Source organism: Thermobia domestica, chromosome 3 (genome assembly GCF_964235325.1).
Source record: "Thermobia domestica chromosome 3, izTheDome1.hap1.1, whole genome shotgun sequence".
Taxonomy (NCBI): Eukaryota; Metazoa; Arthropoda; class Insecta; order Zygentoma; family Lepismatidae; genus Thermobia; species Thermobia domestica.
In genome coordinates this window covers 241,691,571-241,711,676 of record NC_137456.1, presented here as the reverse complement: position 1 = coordinate 241,711,676, position 20,106 = coordinate 241,691,571, and the positions used below count along the sequence as shown (strand labels likewise).

Sequence of the window (20,106 nt, the reverse complement as noted above, 5' to 3'; positions counted from 1 at the left end):
TGTCGTTAATTTCCCTCATCTAATTAAACTAAGAAAAGAAATGAAAATACTTAAGGGGACTAGGGGTCGACATCCGGGTACGCTAATGACATAAATATTAATTTAGTAGCAGTTGATTTAATCGGATAGTCCGAACTGAGTTATATGAGCACTGCATAATAAATAAATAAGGTAAGCAACAAAAAAAAAATCTCGGAGAGGCAATGAATGTTAAAGGTACAAATGACCAAACCTATACTTTTCGATGATCACAGGATATAGCAGTTATCTTTTCTTAGTTATCATTTCTGTCAACCTTTAGAAGTAATTCCCACATGATGCTACCCTATCTATTGAAAGGCTTAAGATCCGGGGCTGTTATTATGAGGTACTTAAATGCGAAGTAACACACAATTCCCAACTACAATTTACTATCCAAGTAGCAAACTCGGTTGGATGAATGTACTGGTGTAGAAGTCAAAACGCGAGAGATTTTTTTAGTAAACATATTCATATTTTCACTATATAACATACACTAGGCCTATCCATTTAAATATAGGTGTCATACCATCTCATTCACTTCACATTATAATCGTATTATTATTATATCGTTACATTTAATTATTATTTACTCATTTCCACACGAAGAAATATTTTATAGACACCCTATTTCATACATTTTCACGCAGGCCATACACATATTTATAATACACACTAATAAATATATAATTATCACAATCTGTCGCGCTTAAACTACTACACGATAACATTCATCGAACCACGGACTCTTTGTTTCGAAGCACCCAAATTGTATTTGCTTCGCAGTTAAAAAAAATCATACGTGTATTTACTGAAAGTTAAATTGTCAACGATTAATTTATTTCTGATTTGCTGATAAAACTAAAGCAACAATGGAATTTTTCTACAGCCACGGGAAAAGAGAATTTAAAACTACATTTTGAAACAAATAGTAACAGCATATGGGCTTTACCTCTATTAAGAAAATAGGCATTCTTTATTTCAGTGGATATTTCGGGTTCTAAATGACATAGCAAGCTGTAATTTTCAAAATAGTAAGATCTCATGCTATTTCATATAAATGCATACTCATTCGAACCGAAAACCATGTCCACGGGATGTAATTTGAGAATAAATGGCCAAAATTAAACAACTTAGCTCACTAAGTCATGCGATGTCGTAATGTCAACAAACAATTGACTACCGAAAACGGGCACTATGGCGCTGTAATGGAGGCATAATTTACCGTGTACTGAAATATATACTTGTACTCATTAATCAGAAATCTAATATTTACTCTCGTTTAGTGTGCTTTGAGTTAGACAAATGGTATTAAACTACTGCATATTTATACACTGTCCATACGGTAAAATCACGCACTCATACAGAACTACGAACTACACACCACTATAAATACTACACATAAATACTATTAACTAAACAAACACCATTGAATTACATGCATATTGAAGAAAAGTACTCCTTTTTGGTATATAGAGTTGGCTCTATTAAACTTTAGGGGGCAAAATGAGAAGGGTAACCCTGGGTCCAACTGACCTAGCCAATTGTTTAAAACATGTTTACTAAAGATTGATGCCCTGGGGGCACCTTAACGAGGTTTATGGAGGGACCCTTCCCCTGAAAAGGGGAAAAGGCCCTAAAACAAACAATAACTAACCCATCCCCCGCTAGAAATGGTTCAATTTGGAAAGGGGAATAGGAGCCCTTTTTCGCTAGCTTAAGCTGCCATTATGATTATTAACATTACAACTATCAAACCTACTACGTACATGCACTTACTGTAAAATAAAAAAAAAATCACATCTACCTAATACACGAACAACATGCACTAAACAGGTCGTAATTTCCCTAATCCCTCACTGAATTTGAAAGAAAAAGAAAGTAAAGTCACTATTTCACTCTGTCTATTCTAGCTGGGCAGCAAACATGGCTTCCTAGTAAACAGAAATCCGGAATCAGATATTTTCCCCTGGTTTTACAGTTCTTTGAACAAAAATATGTGTTTCTGGCTCCTAAATGATCACACGACGTTTATCAATGAAATTAACTGGATATTACCTTAAGTTCGTTTGAATTTCAGTCCTAATGAAGTCAAAATATGGTGATCACTTCCACAGATAGTGCTTCGTGACGTGTCTTCGATTATTATGATAACATTGCGCCGAAAACGCCAGAGGTAGGAGAATTCCTCCAATCAGAACGAAAACTTTAGCGCGGAAATTACAAAACAAATAGAAATTTGGCAAATCCAGATGTAACCGGATCTGAAAGTGACTATGGACTAGTGAGAGGGGGTGAGGGAAAATTTAGGTACCTGGCCAAAATCTACATTGGTCTGAAATTAAGAAAATTTATATCCAATGACGGAACTATGTTTCGGTATGACGTCAGAATGGTAAACCTTGTAACTATTCGACTTGTATTTGCGAAAATGGGATTTACACTTAATCAAAATATAAATAAATATATTATTCAGTGGGAATATGGTTACTAATGAAACCTTTCGATTCATTATATTTAATTCGAAGTAAAGAGAGTAAATAAATTGTGTAACTAAACCGAAATTGAATAAAAAAATTACTAGGTACAGGGTGCGTAAAAAAAGTTGCCATTACTTTCAACTGTAATGGTACATTACATAGTAGAATATGCACAACACGCGTAAAAATAACAGCTTAGATTATGTCATCTCTACTTTTCGGACAGAATGTGTTATCTCATATTAAAAGTTGATTCTTTCAAAGCACGAGTCTCTAGAAGTGACCTTGCGCACTCCATATCATACTGCTATCCAGAACAGCCAGCAATCCAACTCAAGGAAAAAACCTTCTACCAGACTGTAGGAAGGCAACTTGGGGTGAAATTTGTAAAGTACTATAGATGATACCGTGGATACTTTTCCTAGAAGGAACAATAGATGAGGCACTGGATTCCTACGACGATGTTTTTCATGCAAGAGTAAGACTTTGTACTCTTGAAAAGAGTAAAAACATTTAAATTTCTACGGTGCGGCAAAGAGACTCGCCAGACATTCTGAAAAAAGAAAAAGGTTAGGGAACTGTGGCGTGCATTTCCAAGAGAATATCTATCTATCTATACAATTTTCTGATATAGGACTTTACACAAAAAGGCTATCTAGAATACGTTTCAAAAAGTTCAGACACCAGCACCAACAACCTTAAACAACTCTGAGTCTCTCATCAGCTCTAGGTCGAAAACGTTTAGCATATCTCTTGTGATTTACAATGATGTATCAAGTGCACAAGATTAGGAAAAAACAGAAAATTTTAGTGAATATTGTTGTGACAAATTCTTAAATGCATAATCAACGTATTTCCCTGGACAATCCGTTTGCTCACCAATGTTATCTCATTTATTTGCCACTCTTCCAGAGGATAAGTTAGTCTTATTTTCTCTCCGGCCTCACAGAACCTCTCGCACGGACAGTATATGATCTACCTTTCTGCGTTCGACAGCATCTATTATTTCTTTTCAACTTTCGTTAGTTTTAACAGATATTTCAGAGAAAGCTGTTTTTCCTCTTCTTGGGAAACACCCATTTATAAATCTGAATTGGAAGATCATGTGTTTTTCTAAAGCAATATATCGCTATAAAGCAGCACATCGATTGTCTGCAAGAAAATTGTCAAAGACAGACTTTTCAAATTCACTTATCTCTGTATTAACAAAGCTCAACATGGTTTCATATCTAATAGCTTTAACCTCAGTAATCTCATTAACATGCTTAGTCACGCTGTATATAGTGTTTCCAACAATGCTCAACTTGCCGCCATCTATTTCGATTTATCTCGTTCCTTTGATTTCATTAAATATTCTTATCAAACTTACAAAATTTCCTATAGATTCTGTTCATGGACCACTCTTATCTTTGTTGAATAGCTACTTACAAAGTCGCACCCAGAGATTCGTCTTGGTGGGAAGGATTTGTAATCCTCTACTCGTAACATTGGAGTATCACAGGGAAGCGTACTTGGAATACTTTTATTCATGTTCTATATGAATGATTCGACTAGTTGCTTTAACTTAAATTTTAACAGAATCCTTATGTGTAGAATACTACGAAATCTTCAGAGAAGTGTTCAGAATAGAAGTTTCCGAGCTGCCTCATAGTGACATCGATAATATTTCCTTTTCATGTAAAGCACGGCTCCTAAAAGTTCTCCGGATAAGAGTAAATCTGTAACATTTTCCGTAAGCAAAAATAATTACGTACTTCATACCACAGAAACGGCTTGCCTATTAGGAGAATCAATACTCATAACGATCTCGGAGTTAACTTTGACACAAAAGTAACTTTCACAGAACATACAAGCACTTTCGCTAAACATTTAATGCGTCTTCTTCGACTTGTGATCAGATTAACATAAATACGAGACATCTCATAATTAGCAACTTCCTACAAGATATTCATTTTACCTAAATTGAAATATTTTTTATCTATCTGGAAAATGGCATCTCCTAGAATGCTATCCAGGGTTAACACAGTTCCAAATTTATTACTTGCAATAGTACTTGCCATTTGCAAGCTCCTAGCTGCAAACTCTATGAAAGTCAGCGTTGCCAGCTGACCCTGTTTTAACTTTACGGTTTACGCTCAAATTATGGTTTCAGAAAAATCGTATTGACATTGAAAATTATAGTTTTTTTTGTTAGAATTTTGTTTATGTTATACAATGGAGGGTTCTTTTTGTATTAATTGTGAAAAACTGCAAACAGAACTGAATGCAAAATTAGAAGAAATTCTATCGAAACAGTTAATAATAGACATATTATCTAAAGACATTCTGCAAAATAATGGACAAATCTCTCAAAACGAAAATACAAGTGCATCCTGGAGTGAAATTATAAAACGCAATATTAATGTACACCCCAATTCGCAAGGAAGCAACACCCTTCAACAGGTGAAAAGGAACAATGTCCCTCATTCAGTGCATAATAGTGTCAACCAACCAATAGCTAAAAACTCAGCAAAACTTGTTGGAAATGTTCGGCAGCAGAAAAACAATGTAAATGTAAAATCCCACAGTAAATACGAAACGCAGTTATTGGAGTACAAATAAAAGTAAACCGCGATATAATCTGAAGTCATAAATTTGTATGCGTAATGTAAATAGCACACAATATCAACAGGTAGGTTCACCAGAAGGCATTAGAATTCAGAATAGATTTGTATTGCTTGAAGATGAAATGGCCAAAAAACATTTTAAAAGCAGTACGTCGCAGGACAGGGAAAGTATTCCGAAATTCTCTCAAGATGGTGAAACCCATAACAAGCTGAAAACAAAATTAGACGTGACTCGACAAAACAACAGAAGAAAGAGGAATGCTGAAGGGAGTAATAGACAGGAAAGTTACCTGAAGAAACTAGTTATATTATCAGATAGCCAAGATCGTGGGTAAGGTACACTTATGATCAACAAACTAAATAAGATAAGAACAGTTAACTTTGTTAAGCCAGGAGCTCGATCTGAGCAAGTGTTAAAGGACTGCGTACAAGAAACAGAAAAACTCACAAAAGAGGATTATGTGTTAATAATCACTGGAACTAATGATGTATCTAAAAACGAAGCAAATAGTGTAATAGCTGCTTATAAAAGTGTGTTAGGTGAATTAATTAATACCAATGTTCTGGTTTGTACAGTCCCTCACCGGTACGACTTAATTGATAAATCTTGTGTCAATTTAGAAGTGAGGAAAACCAATCAGGAAATTATGTAACAAGTATACTAATGTACATATTGTCGATCTTGAGTCTCTCGACCGAACGCACCATACTCAGCATGGTCTACATTTAAACCACAGAGGTAAGATTTTCATTGTAGACAAGGTAAATCAATTAATAAGTAATAAGTCCAGTGCAAAATCATATAGTATAGTACAGTACGGAAATGGGCAAACAAAATCTTTAGCCTGCAAACAGGTTACTAATAATACAAATGTAACGTCTAAGTGCACAGTTGTAAAAGATGACTCTAGAGCTTTGAACACATTTCAGTTCTCCAACGTAAGTTTTAGTTTAGCTATGGGGAATGGATTGCTTGAAATGCACAGTGAGGATAGCCAAATGTTATTAGTAGCAAAAAAGATGCTACACAATTTGGGGCGTACATCAGTAACACAAGTAAATCTTAATAGTGGGAAGACAGTAACCAACCAAGCATGTAACTTTAAAAAAAGGAGTACAGATACATCTGCATCGCAATCCATGGCTGCTTTCTTTAATGGTAACGCAGAAGGCAATGAAAACCTTTCGGAAAACAACAAAAGAAACGCAGAGGTTCTTCCCCCAATTTCTCAATGCATGACACCACAAAAGAAACATACACATTCAACGGTAGGCGCCCCGAGTAGTAGTATGCGTGTGACCAATCGACAAAGGCGATTACCCGAAAAACTCAGGAATAATGATTTTTTATGCGACGAGACTATAATATCACTTCTAAAGTAGTTAATGGTGAACATGCATCTAAGTTAGATGAAAATCTAATTATCAAAGAGATTACAAATGATCCACTCATCGACATAGATACCTGTTCTAGGTCAGTATGTTATCAATCAAACCAATGTAATACAGTTGAACTAAAGGTACTGCATCAGAATATACAATCCATGAGAAATAAAATAGATTAACTAGACATACTAATTAGAAACGACAGTGAGCTGATGAACCCAGATGTAATTTGTATTACCGAACACTGGTTGAGGGAAGGTGAAATAGAGTATACAGTCCTACCAAATTATATATGTGTTGGTGGATTTTGCCGGACGTTCAGTAGATGCGGTGGTGCTTTAATGTTTGTGAGAAAAATATTAAAGTATAAAGTAAAAACCAACAGCATGTATCTAAATGAGGAACAGACATTTGAGCATGCGGTAATAGAAATCGAAAAATCAGGATATAGGTACATATAATAGTCATGTATAGAACACCTGACAGCTCCTTTCCCCGTTTTATTGAAAAATTAGAACAACTGCTAACTCTAGTTAAGAAAGAAAGTAAACCAATCGTATTATGTGGCGACCTAAACATTGATTTCCTGACACCATCAAACCACCTAACATTATTATCAAACACTTTGCAATTCTTCGGCCTACAACACACTATAAACAATCCAACCCGCATTACAGAAAACTCAGAATCTTGTATAGATCAAATTATAATAGATAATGAAACTACATCCTATAAAGTATATAATCTTAACACATCACTCTCCGACCATAATGCAGTTCAAATAAACATAACACTTCAACTTCAAGATCGGAAAATTGATAGGAAAGAATGTAAGTGGGCAAGAAACTTTCATGAAACGAACGTTAAGTACTTTCAATATCTTCTTAGCAAGGAAGACTGGACGGACACATTACTAGAAAATGACGTAAACAATAAATACAGACAGTTCATTAATACCGTTAGGCACTATTTCGAAATACCCTTTCCACTTAAGAAGATAAAGGTATATTATCAAAAAACTAGATGCAACTGGATAACACGAGGCATAATTAATTCCTGCATGAGAAAGAAACAACTACACCAATTGTGAAAAGGACGAATAATAGGAAACTAAATGATTATTTTAATAAATATAGAAGTATTCTTAAAGGAGTAATAAAAGAAGGAAAGAAAATGCATACGTCAAATAGGATATCTAAATCTGATAACAAGAACAAAACACTATGGCAAGTAGTAAACGAACAATCAACCGCATCAAAACCGCAAAAAATAGGAATTAAAAAAAATAATACACCATGGTCAAGAAATAACCAATAAACACCATATTGCAAACCTACTTAATGATTTTTTTTGCCAACGTTGCGGAAACATACTCAAATTCTGAGTCTGAAAAGACAAACAACACAAAATTATCTAGTAATTCTGTATCTATATACTTAATACCTACCACAGAGTTAGAAATAAGATCGATTATTAAAAAAATGAAGACGAAAAGATCTTCTGGGCCCGATGACATTCCTTATTATTTGCTTAAAATGTGTGCCGAATATTTTCTTATACCGTTGACTGATATATGCAATTCCTCCCTTGAAACGGGAACATTTCCAGAAGATCTTAAACTTGCAAAAATAAGATCTATACACAAAAAAGGATCAACTACTGATCCAGGAAATTATCGTCCTATCTCTATTCTATCTGTTTTCTCCAAAATTTTAGAAAAAGTTATGTATAACAGGTTGGTGCCGTTTTTGGAAAAGAATAATATTTTCACGAAGAGCCAATTCGGGTTTAGGAAGTGCAAATCAATTAACAATGCTGTAGTTGCTTTTCTAAGTGACATATATAAAGCGAGAGAGAGAAGAAATAATATATACGGAATTTTTCTGGATCTCACAAAAGCCTTTGACCTTGTTAATCACAAAATTTTATTGAATAAATTGCGTAGTTATGGCGTTAGAGGTCATGCTAATTTATGGTTCCAATCCTATTTGACTAACCGCATGCAATATGTAGAAATAGGCCCAACCAAGTCAGAGGTAAGACACATTAGGCACGGAGTTCCACAAGGATCAATATTAGGTCCTATACTTTTCCTTATATACATTAACGATTTTCCCGATTATATAGTTCCAAACAAAAGCGTACTTTTTGCGGATGATACAAACATTTTAGTTGAAATTCCAAATAACATTTGCTCCGAGGAATTCATATTTAAGAACACGACAGATAAAATTGCAGAATGGATAAAAGCAAATCAACTTAACTTAAATACAGCGAAAACAACTATAATGAGTTTCAACGAAGAAAAACTGCTCTCTAAATATACATCAAATACGTATAGACGGGGAACTCATGCAGATATCTGACACTTGTAAATTTTTGGGGTTAAAATTAGACTCTAAGTTAACATGGGATGATCACGTGAATGATTTGTTGAGAAAACTAAGCGCGAAAATATATCTTATACGTAAAGTTAGTAAGATTCTAACTACAGAAACATTGAAAACAATTTATTTCGGATGGATCCAGTCAATTCTATCGTATGGAATCATTTTCTGGGGTAATACCTGTTATGCGAAGAAAGTATTTACAATGCAGAAGAAAATGTTACGAATAATGTTATCAGTTCCGTTTCATACACCAAGTAGACCACTGTTTCAGAAACTTAAAATATTACCATTGCCGTGTATATACATTCTCGAAACAACATCATTCATACATATGAATAAAAGAAACTTTCAACTCAATTCGGACCTACACCAATAGAACACAAGAACAACCAATCATATTCATATACAAAATTTCCGTCTAACAAGAACTCAAAATTCGTTACACCACATAGGAATAAAACTTTATAATAAATTACCAGATCGTATCAAACGAATGCCAAGCTTGCAGTTTAAAAGACACCTCAAGTTACTGTTACTTAAATATCTTTTCTATGGTTTAGATGAATATCTTCAGTGTGATCTATCTTTGTAATATAAATATTACGATTTATTTGAATTTTGAAATATATAAAATAAGGTACAATTTATATTTTCTCTAAAAATACACTTTTAGTTTTATTGTTAAGTATATATTTTGTATTATTATTATTATATATATTGTATTATTATATATTATTTTTTAAATAACTATTATTAATTGTAGCGTTTCTCTTGAAATTATTATTATTAATTGTAATAGTAACTGTATCTATTGACGAAGCCATGAACGCTAAGTTCTTACGGCGGAAAATGAAATAAATAAATAAATACTTTTTAGAGTGCCTCGCACACGCGCAGAAAAAAAACGAACTATTATGTGCACTAAATATTCAACTTTCTAACACTTGCATAAAATCAATAACCTCAAATATTTGTATAACTCACAGATGGTCCACTCTGGTCTTAAACGCTACTCTCAGAATTTTGTTAACGAATTTCCTTCAGACAAGCACGTAATACATATATTTTTTTTAAAAAAAAAGTACATCTTAGACACTTAATAGCTCAACATTCTCTGTTCTATATGGTTTCTAGCTATACAACTCAATGTCACATACACCTAGACTTACTTAATACTGAAGCACCATATGCGTCTGCACTGCGACGTCATTTTAGTTGATAGACTTTAGTCAGCGTCTTTCAACATTTCGTCATCAATTACATGTTACTTCATTATTATTATTATCGCCATTGTGATTATTATTATTACTTACCTTATGCATTATATTACCTTCTCTTAGATTTGTGAACTTCTACAAAATATCATGCAACATTCTTGGCACGTAGAAAATTTGTCATCTTTATGTTAACATTTCACTTGAGGAACGTTATATTCAATCCATTTTGTCGCAAACTTTTGACATATAAGATGTTTCGCACTTGTATATGTTACAACGGTTGTAACCTGACTACATCCTTCCATATAGTTTTTCAGTAAATTGCTTCATATATCTTACAAGGTTTCTTCACTAACAAAACTTGGACTACATGTAAACGCATTTCACACTTTTGCACACCCATTTTTTTTTACGTGTATACAATGTCACCGAAAATAAATTTCGACTGCAATATTTTTCATATTCTTGACACGTGCAGTTTCTCTCCATCTGTATTGTGGACGCGGTGGGTGTGGTAGAGCGTTTACCTTTGGTGCTTGGTATACCTGGTTCGATCCCAGTTCGCGCCGTTGGACTTTGTGGCGGACAAAAACCGTGCTCGTGTTTTTCTCGGTTCCACCTACTTTCTTCATTCCACAATTTCTTCATTTAACATCATCGCCGTCTCTTTAGCCTAACCGGCATAATGGAGGTACGGAAAACTCAGATATTTCATTTAATTTTCTCCATCTGTAGTACTATATCTGTAATCTAATGTGAAATTCAATTAAATCTGTCCTACACATTTAAAATGTTTTTGTTCCTACATTTGTATATATTACCTGACCAGTAAATAGTGTGGTTTTTAAGGGAGGACACTGCTGTTGTATTTACATCAGTTTCTTGGTAAGCGCGGTAGGAGAGGAGAGCGGAGAGCAACAATTTGCAGTGTATCCAACGATTTTTAAAAGTTGCAGTGTATATGTTATAAGTAGCGTTTAGGAGTGCGGCGATGAAAGATTATCAATTTCTTTCTGACCGGACTTTTGCAGCACATTCGAAAACGATCTCATTCCAAAATAATTTTGTTACTCAAGACATTGCTTAGACAATCGAAAGGAGATCACATGATCCAACTTGGTCGCAATTTCGAAGACATCTTATCTGAAAACCACACAATAGAACTTTCTTTAAGCAATGAAGGACCAGTTGCCATAGTACAACTTTGATTCACAGATATTAAGTTCGAGATTTTGTTAATAGGAGAAGAAGGAATTCTTTACACTCGAATATTACGAAGTTCTTAGTGTTTCTTTGTACAACGCTAAGGTTAGTTTATTCGCAAGTTTTGCCAAATTAATATGGAGGGTGTAAGTTATTTTCTTAGAGGTCCCTCAAAATGTTCTGGAAATAACGTACATAACTTTTGAAACTGTTTGTCGTAACTTGAACATAGGTCTATGCGTGAAGTGGTTTATTATGAATAGGACAAAAAGAAGTGTACAAAGCACTTGAATAGATTAATTACAAGTAATCCTGTTAGGAACACTGTTATTTGTATTTTTGTTCGAAAACCGGCCGCCCGCACTCGTTCGCTGGTGAGGTAATAGCAATACAGTTTTTCGCTGTGTGTTTTAACGCGGTGGTTTGCAAAATGTGAGCTTCATAAGAATATTATTTGCACGTGTGTGATTTTTAAATATATGTTAAATGTGCTGAGAAACTTGAACTTTGAAAAAGTACTTTTCCACACTCCTCTCATTAATGAAATTTTATACTTCTATATATTGAAATTTATCTTGCTAAGCTTCAACGCGAGCTAAATCCTTTCAGCAGTAATTCTACATCAAAACTTTGCTCCTGTGTAGTAGTGTAGCTTCCCAAACTTGAATGGAAACTAAAACCTTTTCCACACTACTTGCATGTATTTGGATTTTCACCTGCGTGTTAACATTCAATTTGCCAAGTTTGAGTAAATGTCAGTCTACATTCTTGTCATGTTCCAGGATTTTCACCTATATGTTTTCAAATGTTTGCAATACATTTTGCAATACATTTTGCATTTACATTTTTTACATGCTTTGTTCAAAAAACTAATTTAAAATAAAGAATTTTTATTCCACTTCGTTAGCAAATGTTATTACTGTCAACGGGATTAACTTCTATTTCATTATCTGCAGTTGAAACACCAGCATTTGCATGAAAATAATTTTTAAAAAACTGACGAAAATAAATACAGAAGAGTAATACTTTTGCGTTATCCATGTCTAATCCGGTAAAATTACAATTCACTATTAATAATAACAATTATTATTATATTTATTATTATTATAAATGAGGAAAATAAATATCAATGTGCGAATTGAGATTGTTCTTGACTTACTTTGGGCTTAGTGTTACTGAATCTACCACCGATTAGTTCAGTTAACTCCAAGACAATGGATTGAATACTGAAAGCTGGCCTTTTCGATTATTTTCATATCTCCCTAGATTCCAAACCCTAAATGGTCTCTCACCTTGATAGTACTCTTCTCCTGATTTGTAAGTTACTTGTGTACTTTAACTCATTGATTGAAACCAGACTACGAACCGAGTTCCATGTTTGACACGTGATTGATTTGTGCTATATATATATATATATATATATATATATATATATATATATATATATATATACATATAAGTGCGAGTGTGTGTAAATTTTGAACTAACCTTACTTCTTTGATGTTTCCTTCTCTCCAGTTAAGTTTACAACCAAGCATTTATATAAAGGCTACGATTTCTTCCAAACTATGATGTTTTCGATACAACTGCTTTAAAATTTTAAAACTCTACTCTGTGAATTTCTGTATCAGAGGAATCAACTCGCAAGCATTCATTTTTTTACAGATTTACTGTAAAATTCACAAATTGTAAACAATATATAACGAATTCAGGCAAGCTTTTACTTTGACTCGCACAGTGCAACCGATTTTTCTGACCAGGTTCCCGGAGCAGTTTAGGAATTACATTCCAGTCGCTCCACTTGATCGTGACGTAACGCCGAGTGGTATTATCATGGTGATAAACGTGCAAAGAAATTACACTTGCGTAGCTTTTAACTCCCTTCAAACGCTCAGCTGATTCGTACAGTAAGTATGTAACTTTTTCGTTAACCGTTTAGGTACCATTGTTCCCTTTTAGAAACAGGAAATTTTCAGTGCTCTAGTGTTGTGTATCTTCTATATTTCTGCCCGACATTAAGTGGTATAAATGAATGAATTGTTAATTGTTTTATTTCCCTTAATTGCACAACAATGTATATTAAATAATTTTTTTCGATTTTTTACAATTGAAGTTTTCATGCTTTTTACAAGAGGTTGCAATACTGCGTGGTTACGACGTAATATAGAAGTTGGCAAGACTGTTTGTGGACAGTTGAGAGTTCAATGTATGTGTTCTTTTGTATTTTCTTAATGCGCAAGTGAAATAGTTTAATGTTCCCATTTGGGAACATATGTACGTAGCGATTTAGTTTGAACATTTTGTGCCTAAAATCGCGAAATGGCAAGGAAATTTCTTACGCTAGATGAAATAGTAGACACGTTGGAGACTTTGTGTGTTTCTGAAAATGAGGATGAAACAGATGACATCAGACGAGGAGCACATAAATGAAGACGAATTAGTTCCTGTTATGCCTAAGGACGTATGTGTTGAGTTGATAGTGGCAGTGAATAATGACATCTATGACGCAAATGAGCTCGAAAATACACCATAAACTTCATCATCTAAAAAGAAAAGGGAACAGTGTGTGCCTAAGTGGAAAAATCTTGCGAAAACTAGCCTCAATCCCATTTCCTGTTCACTAGGAAAATTTTGGTTTTTCACCCTCATCTTGACGGCATTTCTCCGATAGATATTTTCTTCAAGATTTTGCTTCCATCATACATTGAGCACCTTGTTCAAATGTCTAATTTTTACGCACAGCAGAAGTGAGCTCTACACATAAAAATATCGTATGAACAGTTACAACAATTTTTTGGTTTATTACTTCTGAATGGGTATCATATTCTCCCTCTGAGAAGTCCTACTGGAGTACAGCAGACGACCTGTGTAAACAGATTGAGTCATCCGTAATGCTGAGAGCCCGTTTCGAACAAAGAAATATTTCCATATTGTTGACAATTCTAATTTACCAAGAGGTGACAAATTTGGGAAAATAAGACGTATACACGATGAACTACAGAACTTGCAGAAGTTTGGTATCTTACACCAATCTCTGAGCATTGATGAAAGCACGGTTCGTGCTATGGGCGTCACACCTGCAAAATATTTATTAGAGGAAAACCAATCCGTTTTGGTTACAAAATATGTTTTTATGTTGTTCTGACGGTTATCCATATGCAATGGCCCTCTATGGTGCAAAAGGCAATTGTACTGGTAACCTTAGGGAGAATATCCCATTAGGAACAAATTATTCGTAGTCTCAAATCAATCATAGAAAATAATGACCAGCACGAAGTCTTTTTCTATAATTTCTTTACCTCTTATGATGTTCTTTTAGAGTTAGGAGGAAACGGCAATCGAGCAATAATTAATTACGAATATTAGGGGCTGCAGCCGCATGAACGGTTAACGGATATTAAATACCTAGGTACTTCTCCAATACATGTAAAAATTCAGATTTTTAAAAGGTGGGTTTTTTGAGAAAATGGCGTTCAGAAATTGTGTCTTAATGAAATTTTCAGCTTTTCATCATGCTATAACGTGGGGTGTAAAAGTCCGAAACGCAAGTCTTTTACATTTTCAAGAGACATTATGGAGTACATTTCGACGCTAGAAGCAGATAGAATATATTGCTCGTGAGGACAGAAAAAAATGTTTAAAGTTAGCAAAAAATTCACCAAAGTTGACAACATTGCTAGTGAATTGCGTGATTCCTATTGGACAAATAGACGAATTTTGCCCTCCACCGAAACATACAACCTTACACTCTTCCTCCTATTGCAATTATGCTATTAAGTACACTCGTATCCGTACAACGAAACTTTTAATTTACCATGTTTTATTTTCTTTAGTTTTTTGAGCAATCCAAGAGAAAGGCAGCCATTTTGGAAAGCTGTATATCGAAAAAAAAAAAAAAATCACCAAAAAGAAAAAATATGGGTTTAATAATTTTATATATAGTTTCTCATTTTAAAATATAAACTAGATCTGAGACAGTCGTGTGGATCATCCTGGACTAATTGAAATGGAATCACTCATTAGTGTGTGCTAACATATGAATTGCCAAAATTGAACTAAAACTAATTCTCTTTTCACACACTGAGCTCTTTCTTTCTCCTTTCTTAATTAACGCCTTCTGCCGAATGTTATCTTTGGACAAATCCTTTCGCACACTTTTGGCATGGGAGCTTATTCATGGCTTATCGGTTACCGTACGCACCATTGGTGTGGGAATCCCGGGTTGGAAATTCGGCGGCAGCTCGTGGTTTGGATACCACGCTAATAATGTTCACATAGGCTAGCTGCTGCTCCGGACCTTACACTCAAAATCAATTCCAAACTCTTGGCATGTATGAGAGGTTTCACCTATATGTATCAATGTATATATAAACAAATTCAGTTTAACCAAATCACTAATCACAGTCTTGACGTGTATGGTTTCTTCTCTGTGTATCAACATATGTTTAATCAACTCTGAACGTCGACAAAATCTCCAACACCGCTGGTATAAGTAATGATTTTCACAAGCGTGTATGAACGTATGTTTAACCAACTTTGATCGCTCACTTAATTTCTTTCTACTCTTCGCACTTGTGAGAAGGTTGACCAAAATCTTACCACTCTTGGCATGTGTGAGGTTTTTCACCTGCATGTATTGAGATGTGTGCAACTAAATGTAAGCGGTGACTAAACTTGGTTCCACACACTGAAAATGTGTCAGGTTTCTACCTGTATGTATTAACAAGTGTTCAGCTAAATTTGAACGGTCATTAACTTTGTTTCCACACTCTTGGCATGTGTGAGGTTTTTTATTTGTATGTACTAACGTGTGTTTAGCTTAACTTGAACGCTGTCTGATTTTCTTTCCACACTCTTGACACTTTTAGGTTTTGCACCTGTATGTTTCGACATGTGTCTAACTAAATTTGAACGGTCATTAAATTTGTGACCACACTCTTGGCATGTGTAAGATTTTCGATCTGCATGTATTAACATGTGTCTAGCTAAATATGAACGTTGACCAAAATTCTTACCACACTCTTGGCATGTGTGAGATTTTTCACCTGTATGTTTTGACATGTGTGCAGCTAAAAGTGAAGGCCGACTAAACATCTTTCCACACTCTTGGCATTTGTGAGGTGTTGCACCTGTATGTTTCGACATGTGTCTAGCTAAATTTGAAGGGTCATTAAATTTCTGACGACACTCTTGGCATGTGTAAGATTTTCGATCTGCATGTATTAACATGTGTCTAGCTAAATATGAACGTTGACCAAAATTCTTACCACACTCTTGGCATGTGTGAGATTTTTCACCTGTATGTATTAACATGTGTGCAGCTAAATTTGAACGCCGATTGAATTTGTTTCCACACACTGTGCACATATGAGGTTTTGCACCTGTATGTATTAATAAGTGTCTAGCAAAATTTGAACGCCGACTAAATTTCTTACCACACTGTTCGCATGTTAGATTCTTTAAATCTGTAGGTATGACCATACGTGGAACCGAATTTGAAGAGTCAATTAACCCCTTTAAACACTCTTGGTTCATGTGAGCCTCTTCACCGGTATGTACTAACATGTCTTTTGTCAAAATTGAATTTCGACAAAATACTTTTTCACATTTCAGGTAAGGAAAATATTTAACACTGTGATGTCTTAACGTATGTCTTCCTGTATATGGTCCACCATTTTCAGGGTTAAACTCTTTGCAAGCATGAGAGTTTTCATCTGTATGTGAATTTATTACCTTTTCTGTTCTGAAGATATTCGGTTTTGTGGAGAGTGTATGTGTATGGACCCTGTAACAAATTAAGTAAACGAGGAAGTGGAAATCTAAGTACACTATATGGAACAACAAACACCAAAGAAATGCTGAAGTTCCTATCTAAAATAGAGCAACAAAAGTTTTGCATTTTAACGTGAGGCGTTTCAACATAATCATAAGTTTTACAACGGCGAAACTGCTAAAACTCGTAACTCATCTAAAACCAAACTTTCAGGAGAGCAATAAATCTGATCTGCTTTTACATTATCTTATATGCGATACCAGCTTTTAAAACTTAGTTTTTCATGTTTTATTTTTTTATTTTATTTTATTTTTTAAATTTTTTTTTTTGGTCTTCGTTTACGAGCTTTCGCACACACGTAGATTCAGATGTGGGAAACTGAATGCAATCAAAATATAAAATTCCATAAAAAGTGGAGATATGAGGTTTTGCACTTTCGCCTGATAAACTGACGTATAAGACTATTGTACTATTACATAAAATCTTGTAGTTATCAGGAGAAGAGAACTATTAAGAGTTTTCAGTATCATTTCTACTCTCCACAGAAAAGGACGTCCTTTCCTTTACTATCTAAAATCTATCTACATTTATCTATCTGTTATCGGATTTAACTCAAATAAGTAAACGAGTAAGTAAATAAGTAAACATACGTTACACTATGGAACGCACATCTGCATATTACATGTGACAGTATCATTTCTACCCTCCAAAGAATAGGATGTACTTTCCTTTACTATCTCAAATCGTATCTACATTTATCTGTCAGTTGTCGGATTTAGTTAAAATACATACATACATACGTTACACAATGGAACGAACATTTGATTATTACAGGTGAAAATGGTGGTACGCTCTCACTGACAGTGCTTGTGTACTATATCATAAATTTTTGTGGTATAACATTTAGTAATTGCCACAGATTTTTGCAATTACAACTAACAAAATCTGTTCGTATTATGACAAAGAAAGAAAAAAGACTATAACCATGTTTAAAATTTTGCACAAAATACGTCATTTTGTAGCGTGCCCGTTAAAAGTAACAGGAATATATATATATATATATATATATATATATATATATATATATATATATATATATATATATATATAATTCTAATATGGAATTATGTAATAATAACATTCATGTATTTAATGCTAGATGTATTAAAGAAGGAGACAAAAACTTGAATGTAAAATACGTCACTTTTAAAAATAGGAGAAAAAGAAAGAATGAAATATCTTCTGTAAGATTTCATTTCAATTCATACTAAAGAGCCTCAAGGTTTTGGCTTATGCGCTGGTAGCGTTTGCGCATTGTCAGAGCCTTACGACCGCAAGCAGCTTGCCTTGAGAAGCTGACTTGCGTAGAAATCTTACATCAGACATCTGGATTGTGAAGCGATTCGAATGGCATACGAATTGAAATTGACGTGTTGGCTTCGCTTTTATTTTCGTATTTTTGAAGTCGGTGTTGTAAAAGAGTATCTGATTACTGCAGTGAAATAAGAATAATCCTTATAGGTGAGGATTATGATAAATCTAATATTAAATTTAGTGCGGTATTACGTGTGTCTGCTTGTTCTTCAAAAGCAAGTGAATTTAGTGTTGCTTAAAAAGTTGGTGAAAGCACTGGAAGGGAGGCTTCGCTTAGCTCTCTCTGTTTCTGATAACAATTTAAAGAAAGAAAAGTGCATTGGTAAAACTCAGAATCTCAGATTATAGTTGTTTCTGAATTATTCCTCATTTTTGTGAATGTGGGAAATTGTAGGTGCACGTCCCATTTTCTCATTCAGTTTCTGTTTCAAATTGGGACAGTTTAAACTCAAATTCTCAGCATAACCTCACTATATATTGGATTATTCTTGTTTTATTATTAAGTCCAAGGCAGTTCAAAGCTGGAGAATTCCAAAAGTTAAAGGTAACAAGGTGGAAATTCAAGGGTGAGTTACTTTTTCAATTTTCTAGTAGTTTGTTTCGTCTGCGTCCATTATATGTTAATGTGGGTCGTCTTTTTGGCTCTCATTTGGTTCGAATTTCCGAGAGTTATACAAAAAGATTTAACGCGAGTAAACTCGGTAAATCCAGGGAAGAAAAGGTGGAGGGCTTATACCCAAAACCTTGGAAGTGTGGATATTATCTTGTGTTCTTTTTCAGGTTTGAAGTTCCTGATTTTGATTAATAGATTAAAGATTGAAATTCCTATTAATTCTAATTTTGATGCGTATATACTGAACATGAGAATTATTTTTTTTCTAAAAAGTAAAAATTGTTTAATATGTTTGAGTTGTTTAAGATTAATGATTTGCCGGTTTGAGACTAATAATTTTCTTAATTTACAACCTTCTGGATTGAATGTAGTCTAAATACGGTTTGCGATAGTTTTTCGTCATAAGATTTAATTTGCTAAATATTTTTGCGTAATTTAGTTAAAATTGTAATTGCTGGTAATTATTTCCTGATTAACTATCTGCGGAAACATTTTTGCATATGAAAGAAAAGGAAATCTTCATTAAACATTGAATGAATGTGCGAAATAGTTTCTTATTTAAAAGAAAGAAAAGATGCTAGCGTCATACAGGAGAGGTTCTTGACTGGCCTGAAGTATGTAATTCAATGTTTGGACTTAAAGATTTATGACAGATTAGATTATACTTACTTGAAATTAGAATATTTTCGAGAAATTAATTTCATTCCTTCAACGACATGGATATAAGATTTGATGGATCCAGATCTGACTTGGTAACGAGGAAGAACACAAATTATTGTAAATTATTGTAATAAACATTTTCCTTAAATTGTTGTGTTGTTATTTGCTCATATAATTAATATTAAATTGTGTGTTCCTAAACCTCTGGATTTCCGAATTAAAAATAACAGCTTTGCTTTCTGGTTGTTTGTTCGAGTAAAGCTTCTTCTGCGGCCATGTTTGGATTGGATTTTTCCCACCTTATTCGGTAGGCTGCGGATGGGGGAGTTACAATTTGGTTTCTACTCAAGTCCTGTTAGTTAATTTTTTTGTTGTAAGTATTTAAG

General features: G+C 34.1%; 1 protein-coding gene across 3 annotated transcripts in view; it reads right to left on the bottom strand.

Moving 5' to 3' along the window:
• LOC145680993 (leucine-rich repeat-containing protein 51-like) overlaps window positions 1–20,106 on the bottom strand; it is a 138,254-nt gene that overhangs the window by 94,780 nt on the left and 23,368 nt on the right. Inside the window, exon 2 of one of the 3 annotated variants that reach the window (XM_081752255.1) lies at window positions 9,648–17,085. The exons of the other annotated variants lie outside the window; for them this stretch is intronic. Coding sequence (XP_081608381.1) covers window positions 16,104–17,085 — 982 coding nt within the window. The 3' untranslated portion in view covers window positions 9,648–16,103. Of the gene's footprint in view, window positions 1–9,647; window positions 17,086–20,106 lie in introns of those variants that run through there. 3 annotated transcript variants of the gene reach the window in all.